Here is a 12077-nt window from a genome sequence, read left to right on the forward strand (position 1 = left end):
ATTTTCATGGCTTCTGCAATTTTAAGCGAATCATCTTCTGCTAAACATCTAACAATATTAGATGATTTTGTTCTTGTACATGCATATTTTCTGCAATCAGGAAACATCCATTTGAACAAAGGACCAATGTAGTCTTCTACTGCTAGGAATAGTCAGTGTTAAATTAAAAACTTGGAAAATAATGCCTCTGCATTTATTAGTTCTGCTTTAAAAAAGAAGTTACAAGTTACCTTAGTATTTGAGTTTGTAAAACAAGCTGATTCAAAGTTTCTTTGTTTTACCATCATGACCAATATTAAAATCCTTTCCAAACAGCCTGCAGTGGGCATGAAGCTGCCCTAGAATTGAGAGCTGTATTGTGTAATTCATGTATTCATCTCTGAATCGGTTTTTTTGTCTTTTTCTAATCCATCTGTGAAATTATTTGAAAACATTTTTTTGCTCTAACCCATGCATCTACTAGAATAAATCTGACAACTTTTAGCACCAAATACCTACAGACTGGTTATGTATGAGATATGAATTAGAACAAAGAATAGGCAGGCAAAAATTAAGAATTAGAAAACCAGTCTGTTCTCTCCTAACTAAGCCATACAGCTGCTATAAATCAAGGTCAAAAGTTAGAAAGTAAAACCAGCATGTTTCTTGGAAATAGGGCAGCTGCGATAAATAGAACATAATACTGTTAGGAAAGTGCATGCAAGGCTATGGACAAGCATACTCTTATGTCGTAGTTACGCAGAAGCCATCTTTTCTAGAATAAGGTCTGAAAGATTAATGGGATTTTAATAAAAATAAGAAAACAAATTATTAATATTTTTGGGAGGGGGACATACCAAAAACGTGCAATCCGAATACATTTATGGGTAAGGCGTAATTTAGTGAAAAAAAGTGTAATCATTACGCCAAAACCATAATGGTTGGCATGTATGTTAAATTATTATCTTTCCTTACCAACTGGGAAGTACTTTTCAGTTTTAACATAGAGTTTTCCTACTGCAGCTAATTTGTTGCTAATACTGGTAACACGATTCTGTCCAACATTTCCTTTAGTAGCACTCATTTCTGAAAAATATCAAATAAATAAATAACATGTAATGTAAAGCACTTTAAACATACTAAAAATGAGGCACAATTAAATGTAAAATCTACACCTGAAAGGTAAATAGGACTTTTACACAAGATATTGAAACAGGATTCTTCATTTGAGGACATTAATTTCATACATAATAACTGTGAGTAAATTAATATATACAAGGCAAAACTAGCAACGAGAAATAGATTCAAAGTAACAGAATTTACAATCCCAAACTATCAAATAAATTTCTAAAAGAAATATTCTATAGACTGAGTTGTTTCTCTCAAACCATATCAGGATGAAAGAATATAGCTGAATGTCTGTTCAAACTACATTTCAACATTGAAAATCAGTATGGTATGTATGCATATACAAGGCTTAATGGCACATAATCCCAATCCTGGTTATATAAAAGTCAAGCAAGTTTGATGTTAAAAGTCTCCATCTGCCTCTGCAAACAGTAATTATCATGCAGAGAAGAAATTTCATTCTAAAATAACCTTGACAACAAAATATTAGCCTATTTTCTAATGAAAGCATCTGAACATGTGAGATAGAAACCTGTACAGGTGTGGGAAATGCATTAAAATACAACAATTATATGTTTTACAGAAAATGAAACAAAATGAAGCAGAAGATATATATCAAAAGATGGATTCAGCTTTGCTTACATGTACAAAACGATTCAGAAAATGAGCATTAAAAGACTGATGTTCTGGATAGCTCACACAATGAAGGCCTTATGGAAGTATCTTCTAGATAGCTCACACATGAAGGCCTGATGAAACTATCTTCTGGATAGCTCACACAATGAAGGCCTGATGGAACTATCTTCTGGATAGCTCAGGCATGAAGGCCCGGTGGAATTCTCTCCTGAACAGCACACACACAATGAAGGCCTGATGGAACTATCTTCTGGATAGCTCACACATGAAGGCCTGATGGAACTATCTTTTGAATAGCTCACACATGAAGGCCTGATGGAACTATCTTCTGGATAGCTCAGGCATGAAGGCCCAGTGGAATTCTCTCCTGAATAGCACACACACAATGAAGGCCTGATGAAACTATCTTCTGGATAGCTCACACATGAATACCTGATAAAACTATCTTCAGGATAGCTCACACATTGAAGGCCTGATGGAACTAACAAGTGCTGGGGATAGCGGTGATTCTTCTTAATTTGAAAACAATGCAAATGAAGATACTATGAGCAAAGAGTGAAGAGTTTATAGATTTTGAAAGCAATAAAGAAAATATAATGCTCAAGATAAGTTCCAAAAATAATACACCATTTGCTTGAGCAAAACTATTTGCTAGCAATATGGAAAGAAAAAGAATTAATCCAGGTATGTGCACTAACTGCTAAATGACAGCTGTTTTGAACAGAGACAGCTGTATGTCAATCAATGATATGACAGCTAAATAGCCAAGGATCTGTATGTCAATCATGGATCTGATAGCTAAATAGCTAAGCATTTAGGATAGCATCATCAAAAAATGATAAGCAAAATACAAAAACAAACAAGAACAAAAAAAAACTTGCACAAGCCAAATAGTCAATAAAAATGTTTCTAGCCCAAATAGGCATCAGTCTAAGCAAAAAACTCTTGTAAGAAAATATATTTGGATGTATACAGAATTAACCTCCAAAATGCGTTTCTTACCCCTGTTTCAGGCAAAAATGACAAAAATCTCTGAGGCCAATAGAGTTAATGTTAAATTAGATTTAGTATTTAATGTTAAACTAGATATAGTAAGACCATCCCATGCTGAACCAACCCCTCATACTGCAAATACTGTAATAAAGAGTAGAGATCAATATGATGCTGTACTAAGAAAAGAAAAAATGTATGCAAGAAAAGCCAATGCAATGACTCTCCAATTACACATGGCGTGCAAGATGGAGAACTCAAAATGACATGTAATTCATCATGAAAATACACATCTTACACAAGGATACCAAGAACTGATTTACAGGATGAAATATGCACCTAATAATTTTAAGAACCAATATCACTCAACTGTAAATTTCACACCAAAATATGATGCTAATTATCAAAGTCCAAGTGAAGATTACTAGAATAAAGAAACTCAAGGCGAGTGGAAGGTAAATACTTATAAACTATGGAGTTCAAAAGGTGAAGTTTATGTTAATATGCATGGAAAACGAATTTCAACATTATGTTGTAAAACCTGTAGTTTGTTTCCACCGTAGATTCAAGTGTTTGGGAATGACAACAGTTTATCCCGGGAACAGTATGGACATTGAGTAGTATTTTGATAGATCTGTGTGAGAACTAAAATACTGTGTTCCTTAGTACTACTCTTTTTTCACAGGACACAAAGTGAACCTACAATTAATTATACAATAAAGATAGGATCCACCTGAGTGAAAATGGAATGGCCCAATTATTTTGCAACATGAACAAATATTCCAGGATCCTGAAGAAAGTAGGTGATGACTACTGCCAGTACAGTATTTGAACTAGTCACGTAACTAATGTGCTTCATCATGGAAAGCCTATCTTTTGCCATGCATGTGGAGCACTTTGGCACAAAAGAATATTTGTTCCTTGGAAACATTGCCACCTTTTTAGGTGAGTGGCAAAGAGGAGAATGCCACTTCTAGTGTGTGTATAGTGAACAAAACTAGTAAATTGAGCTTAAATGAAATTATATATGACATAATTTCTAACGTAAATAAATATTTTGTACTGTCATAACTGTGAAGCTTGGAATAACTTGAAATGTGTTTGTTGCTCATCCTTGTTGTTAGAAGATGACTATGACATTACTAATTGGTTTGGTTTCTGTGAGTATACGAATGGCTGATCAAGACAATTTTTCTGGAACTGTCTGTGGCACACTTGAAAGAGAATGTCACTTGGGTTTGATTGATCAATATTAGATTGCTGCAGTTTGAGATTTCTGCTGTTTGTGCTTCTGCACTGCCTCTGCAATTCTCTTCTGTTCAAAGTCCACATCACCAGCATGGATGAGACCTGCCAGGTGGAGTGATCCTGTGTGTGATCTTCCCAAAACTCTGGGTCAAATGTTCAAGTTTCTGGGATGACCTGATAGAATCTTTGAAGCTTTTCTTCTGACCACCCTGATATCTCTTTCCCTGCTTTAGCTGACTGTAGAATATCTTAGGTAGTCTGACATCCTGGTGACATGGCCTGCCCATCTCAACTGTGATTTCATCAGCAGAGTGCAGATGCTTGGAATACCTGATCATCTGAGAACATAAGTGTATGGGACCTTGTCGTGCCATCTTATCCTCATCAGTTTCCTTAGGCATGTGAAAATGATTAATTTTCTTGGCATGTTATCTGTACACTGCCTAGGTTTTGCAAGCATACAACCAGGTTGGCAGCACAATCGCTTTGTAGACTATACATTTTATTTGCAGACTGATCCCTCTGTGCTCCCACACATTTGCAGCTGCCAAGGCCACAATTGCTTTACCAATTATGGTGTTAGTTTCATTGCTGATGTGAACTGCACATGACAGTGTACTGCCAAGACAGGTACACTTACCCACTGCCACAGAGGCCTGGCCACATGCAAATGTATTTTCACATCTAATACAAGAATAATGTGCAATAGTAACATTCAAATCCCATCAAAAGTTAACCATGACCACCCAAATTCATACAGTAAATGCCAAAAAAGTCAGCCATGGCCAACCAAACTGAAACAGTAAAAGCCATCAAATGTAAACCATGGTTAACCAAATTCATTGAGTAGCTGCTATCAAAAGTCAACCATGGCCAACCAAATTCATGCAGCTAATATGCTTTGGAAGAAACTGATGCTTGTCTAACTGATTGTGCGTGTAAAATATGAGAGAAATTTCAAAGACTCGAGGACTGGAAGAACTTTCAACAATGACGATACGTATCAAGCAGCCTAATACATACAGCTAAGTTCAACAATGACGATACATATCAAGCAGCCTACAGTTAAGTTCAACAATGACGATACATATCAAGCAGCCTAATACATAAAGCTAAGAACAACTATTAAATTTAAGCTGTTGGGAGTGATACCAGTACAAGCACATTATGGCAGTATCTAAAATAATTTTGTCCTCAGCTCAAAATTCTTTTCCAGCCCAAGTAGTCCACAGTGAAGATTCATCCTCAGCAACTATTTCATGAACGTAACAAATCATTATGCCAGTGAGAACACAGACACCACTGATCGCATAAAGCTTCTCATTTATGTAAATGCTAAGTTCCAACTGACCTTCAACTGAATTTTTTGAGTCAACGTAAGTGAATATTACGTATACTGAACCCTTATGATGCTAAATGTTAAAAATTCACTCAACAATCTATAGCTTATCATGTCAATAGGAATATCGTCTGGTGTTTTGCCAGATACATTGAAACAAGCAAAAGTGACCCCATTACAAAAAAAAAAAAGGCTCCAAGAAGGACTCAGGAAACTATGGACCTATTTTTATTCTCCCTATACAGTAGTCCCCCTCTTATAAGGCCACCCCTAATGCAGCAGGGAAGTGGCCTTATAATGCGGGTGGCCTTTCCAGAGGGGGATAACAAATGCGAATAGTAAATACATATGAAAAAAGTCACAAGTACATTTAATTTTAAATATTTAATATTTTAATTAAAAAATCACATGCATGATGTGAAATAAATGTAAAACAAACTTTGTCATCATTTGCAAAAGAATGCTATGAATAACCATTGATACAGTTTTAAAACTGTCTTTTTAATTATGTTACAGTTCACATCACGTCACTTTGTTGGTAACAGTCTAAAAAACAAACCTGTCTCATCACATTAAAAATATCCTTGCTGTCATATCCCCTGCATATATCGTTTAGTCTTTTGTTCCAATCTTCAACAACTTCATTATCAACATCAGCTGATTCGCCGCTAATGACAGAACACTTGATATTGTGTCGCACTTGAAATCTGTGCAACCATCCATTACTTGCGGTAAAGTCGTCATATCCCAGTTCAACCGACAAAATTTTTGCTTTTTCTTGTCTTTCAAATCAGGATACAAACGTCTCCTGGCTCAAATAATCTTCCTTTCTCCGTCCATTTCACCTTTCCACTTCTGCAGAATTGTTTCATTATCTTTCACGATATTGTTTATCTGAGTCTTCCCGACATTAGTTTTCTGCAAGGATCCTCGACGACCCCCCCATCCTCGTCAGTTGAATTACTTTCAGGTTCTCCTCTAAACTGAGAATTTTTATTTTCCTCGATGACATGTTGATCTTTTTGCAGTAAGCTATTCATGTTGCCAACTACAATACTGATAAAACAATTTTGTATGCATCTAAACAAATTGCTGTGTGTTTTTAAAGGAAGTGATCTTGTCACGTGATTTGTTAGTCGCAGTCTGGTACCCTATTGTTTTTATACATTTCTTGAAACTAGGTGAGAGAAGCCAAAACGGCTTTGATATGTACCATTAACATCACGCAGATTTGACCTCGCGGCTACTAGGATTCGTAATTTTGACAATTATTGTCAGTAGTAATAGCCACTGATTACCAAAGTGAACAAGCTCAACATCTTACTAAGGGAAGCCATAAAGGCTATTAAACCATTTTCCTGCTGACTTGGGTATTGTACATCGATACTGCCACTTCTCATCTGTTACTATTGTTCTATAATTGTATTCTTAACAATTATCAGAGTGACTAAACCGGACATCTTATGATAACACAGCAGTAAGGCTAATTGGATTACATGTACGTACCCTTTTGTATGGATTAAAATTTGAGTCTTTCTCGGTTTTTATGGAATAAATTTGGCTTCTCGTGAGGCGTAAATGATATAATATTAACCTTAGTGGTAAATGTACTTTACTCAACACTTCTTTCAGTAACGAAAACCTGACATCAGGAAACAGAAATCGGATTACTTAACACACGTTATGAATACAATACTGGTTCTGGATACATATTCAAATAAAATGCAGCCGCTTGTGAGGGGTAAATTTTATGATTTTGCACTAATATGCTGGCCGCTGGTCGCGTTAGCCGGGTGGCCTTTCGCGAGGGGTACTTTTGAACACAAACTCGTCGGTGCCAACGGATTCTGGCCGTAAGGAGCGGGTGGCCGCTGGTCAGGGGGGCCGTTCAAGAGGGGGACTACTGTACTATCAAAAATCAATGAGAAACTGACTACTAAGTGAGTCTAAGAACATTCTCACTCTTTCACAAAGAGCAATCATGGTTTTCACAAGGGTCATTGATGCCAAACTGCATTAACAAAACTCACAGAATGCTGGCTGCAGAAACTCAACCCAATATGTGGATTATATCTAGAATTCAAGAAGGAATTTGATTAAATCGATCATAATGTTTATTATCGAAGTTAAATGCTAATGACTAAAACTGGTTTTCATCCTAGTTATGTAAAAGGAGTATAAAAATATCTATTGGAAATGTTTAAGAGTTCAATGAAAATTAATCACAGTGTTCTCTATGTGTCTATTTTAGACCGATTGTCATTTCTTAGTTTCGTAAATGACCATCCACTATGAATACAGCACACAAACACAAACTTTTTTGCAGATGATGCTACTATCACAGTTTCACATAGTGATGTAATTATATTAGAAGCTTAGCTAGACTCTGATATAAGAAATACTGTGATGCGGTCAAAATAAAATAAAGGATTATAAATGAAACAAAAAGAAATGTATGGTAATAACCTCTTGCAATTACCAAAACCTAATACTGAGCAATTTAAATGTAGTTTTAAATATTCTGAAACAAAGATATGATATGGGATTCACTGCCCATGTCAGTTAGATCAATCATGTCTGCTTAAAGTTTTAAAGCAAAATACCTCAAATATTTAAAGCTCGATTTTGATTGATTTCTACATCATTATATTTTTGCAAAATTCCTGTTTCTATTCCAACTGTTTTGTCTTTTCTAATCTATATTTTTTATTTCAATACGACCCATATGTTCCGAATAAAGTAAAGTCAAATCACTTCATTGTCCATTTGTTAATGTTGTGATTTACTGTGTTCTAAATGCTTTCTTAGGTATATACATGTAGACTGTTAGAATATAGCTGAGGGCTTCAAGGGGGACTAGATACATCTGTATCCTAATTGAGCTACCCAAGTGAAATAAAGAATTACTATTATTATTAAGCCAGTGGAATGTAGGTCACCTTGGCATTCATTTGTTTTACAGGCTTGGTTCTACTCAAGATGTACACAATAATCTAGTTTAATGTTGATTAAAGTATGAAGTTAAGCAAATAATGTAACCAAAGTTAGTAATGCATGAAATATGGGTCACATTGACATTCTTGTATCATATGGGTGTAGTTTTCGTAAGGATATATCCCAATGTTTCATGATTCCAGGTATAACAGTAGGCATGATGAACTAAACACATAAACTTAACCTATGACAGCAAATTGAGAAATTTAGGTCACAGTGACCTTCTTTACTTGTAAGGATGAGGTACTACTTACAACCGTCTAGCCTGATGTTTCTATAGCAAAAATAATGCTTGAGAAGTAAACTGCAAACAAAATTAAATACAAATGATGCATCAATTATGAGGTATAGTAACCTACTTTTGTGATGAAGGTGTAGTAGCCATCAAGATGCATGCCCTCAGCAAGATTAACGATTCTATGTATAACAGTATGTATACAGGGAACAAAGAAACAGCTAAATGCAATTACTTACTCAAAAATGTACAAATAATGTACATGTATGTACAAAGCTAACCCCTTAACCCCTCCTCTGTGGATAGGTACCATGAACCCCACTCCAAATTGTTGCATGGATGACAAAAATTACTGACATGCAATGGAGTAGCATATATTTATATATGGTTTTTGATGATGACACCAATTTTGTGAACAGTATAATACTACTTTGAAAAGCATGCAAAGAAAAAAATGATAAAAGACTTCAACTAAAAAATTATTTCTTTTAAAAATAAACTGTGAATATCATCCAGGGCAAACTTGCACCTTCTGAAATTAAAAGTTATTGACAGCCTGATCATGAAAAAGTACAACTAAAACCAGTAAACTTCATAGCTGTCTTAAAAATGGCTACTCCCATCAAGGCAATTCATGTAAGTAATTTGATTGCCTCTCAAAAATCTTATTCTACATATAAAGTTAATCCTTCAAAATGCTCAAGATAATGATATTACACACACAAATTACTAATTACGGAACAAGCACTGACCTTTATCAATGATATGTTGCCAGAGATTTTCCACCAGGGCACTGTCATACACTCCAGCACAATGAACAATTGCCAGCTGACATTCTGACAGGTCAAACCGCACTGCAAAATCCTCATATAGCTGAAGAAAAAAATAAAAGCAAGAGTACAGCAACAATGACACATTTATCTTATGACCTTTCCCATACTAATGACTCTGACCTCTGAGCTAAAGATTTGAGTGTTGAGTGAAAAGGTGTGAGCCTGGTTAAAGTTTCATCACATTATCTGTAGGGTTTTTAAAAAGTCACAGCCTGGATAAAGAAACAGGCTACTGATGTCTATTATTACTTGTTATGACCATGAACTTTTAACACATTAACCCCTGGAGCTTTTTGCCATTTTTTCCTGAAAATTGAGTAGGAAACACATTTTGAAAGCTATTTCTGAATAGACTCGAAAACACCAAATCCCCGGTCATCTTTCAATAACATACTGTCTAGTTGTTAGAAATATAATTTTTCATTGGCTATTTGACTCGCGCATGAGCAGAAGGGTAAAAATTGGAGTTCTTTTTTTTTTTTTTGCTAAACGGAGCCATTATTTTTGTATGGAGACCACTCTTTATTCCAAATGCCCATCTTATCCTACTTTTTGCAAAGGCTCATCTGTCTGTTTGCAGTTCATACCGGTTTGCCTTAGATCTGAGACCAAAAAGTCTAAAATCTAGACACAAAATCAGATTCCGACCACGGGTGAATTTTGGGTAAAAAAAAGTCGGGTCCAAAAAATGAGTTTTTTTTATCTGTATTTTGTAGTACAACTAGATATTCCAGATTATCTGGTCTCATTGTTGAGCTACATCTGTCCACCTTTCTATAATACCACCCACTTTTGTGTATCATGCATGACCATGATACTACAGAGCTCGGCAGTAGGCTACTACCTCCTGCCCCGTTAAGTAGTCGCTAGGGGTTAATGTGTTAAAGACCTTGACTTTGACAAGGATCCTGAAATTTTTTCAAGTGCAACCAGAAATTTTGACATACTTATACAATCTACAGCTTGAAATATATATTCACTAAAAAAAATCAACAACTCCATAGGTCTGATTGGGTGGTGGCAGCAAGCCACAAGTTTACCCCTATGATTTGCTACAGATTTCAATACAATGTTTATTTTTTTTTTTTTTTTCAAAATGTATTTCGCTATCAACAATCATGATGTTGCCACATATGCGCTACAGTAATTCCACACCCGTAAAGTTCACCAGTTTGGAATAAACAATCTCTTTGCTTTGAAGATTTCCCTTCTTGTACCTGATTTCCAGCATTAAAGTCTTTTATATCAACAAGATTTACTCTCATAAGCTTATCAAGCGTGTCAACACTAAGCCTGCACAGCAGCTTTGCTTGGATTGCATTCTGGCACAAACCTTTATGCTCTTACTCCACAACAGACACTTGAAGTACCTGTTGAACTGATGGAATCACACTTGGTGACCTATTTTTGAACACAGCAAGTAGTACTCTCCAAGCTGAATATATCCATCACATTTCATGACTCTACATGCCAGTGTCAGATAAACTGACCCAAATGCAAACAGTTAACATAAAAAATGGGTTATGAAAAGTAGGTCACAATGATTTCCTTTTGTCCATGGCAAATAGTACTAAGATGAATTATACCTGTTGTTTCATAACTCTTGCTTGAACATGAACAGTATGTCACTTTGACTGATTTATGCCCATTGCGAATAGTATCTTCCAAGACATTCTTTAAATTTCATGACTGTACATAGAACAGTGTCTGATAAACTGAACTAAATGCAACAACCTAATGAAGATGCCAATAACAACACTACTGGAAAAGTGAACCCAATTTCTTGCCTATGCATTGCTGCTATAACAAACAAATGACATACCATACTGATATCCATAAGGTCAAAGTCTAGCCTGGAGAGGGCCTCCTGTATGTCATGCCTGTGTACACTCTCCTTAGACAGTGTCCTCTGTACCTGCATCTGTAGCCGAGCCACCTGGAGAAGAAATCAAGACAACTGATTTAAAATGGGAAGCTGTCCATTTAAACTAGAATTGTAACTATAATTACTGTTTTCTTCTGATATTGTCAAAACTGAGAAACTTCACTTACTTTTAGTCACAGCAATAAGTCTAGAAAAGTTCATCAATTTTCACTTGAAAATGAGCAGGTTTTGTAACTATTATAAAAGAATAATAATATGATGACATTTTTATCCTATCCAAAAATATTCAACAAATTAACTATAATGAAACTTATTATATGCACATTTTTTCTCAGTTAACTTTACAGTCAGAATCGTGCAATATTTTACGATAACGACTTTCAATGAAGCAGCCAAGTGAACGCGATATTAGAAATGTGCAGCGATGGCTGTATGATAAGTACTTTGTAAATAAATCATGTAAACTTACGTAGTAGGCACTTTGTTTTGGTTGATTAAATTTGTTTCTGAATGAACTAAAGTAGATGTTACGTGGACTGCCACAAACCAGCTGCTTTGGCACATTTCACGTTAACTTTTTTTATACAATGTTTCGGATTTAGACAGGCAATAGATGCCAGATTTCACAAAATTGCTGGATCCCTACAAATTACATGCAAGTGACAAGGCATAAACTGTCTTTTTTAGCTGGTAATAAGAATGGCTAAAAATAGACTTATAGTTTTTCATCCTGAATTTCCTCAAAATGTACTTTCTTAATTCTGCAAATTCAAATTACATGAGCCATGTCATGGGTTCTCAAGCTTGATT

General features: G+C 35.4%; 1 protein-coding gene across 3 annotated transcripts in view; it reads right to left on the minus strand.

Annotated features, from left to right (window-relative positions):
- The window catches only part of LOC149807082 (nuclear pore complex protein Nup155-like), a 149411-nt gene that overhangs the window by 8537 nt on the left and 128797 nt on the right, over window positions 1–12077 (minus strand). For all 3 annotated transcript variants that reach the window (XM_089961670.1, XM_089961656.1, XM_089961662.1), the window contains exons 32-34: window positions 11205–11318; window positions 9302–9422; window positions 955–1065 (exon numbers count right to left, since the gene is read on the minus strand). In XM_089961670.1, the coding sequence (XP_089817796.1) occupies window positions 955–1065; window positions 9302–9422; window positions 11205–11318 (346 nt within the window). The remainder of the gene's footprint in view (window positions 1–954; window positions 1066–9301; window positions 9423–11204; window positions 11319–12077) is intronic.

This window comes from Sinohyriopsis cumingii, chromosome 1, assembly GCF_028554795.1.
Source record: "Sinohyriopsis cumingii isolate HCF-2022 chromosome 1, ASM2855479v2, whole genome shotgun sequence".
Classification (NCBI taxonomy): domain Eukaryota; kingdom Metazoa; phylum Mollusca; class Bivalvia; order Unionida; family Unionidae; genus Sinohyriopsis; species Sinohyriopsis cumingii.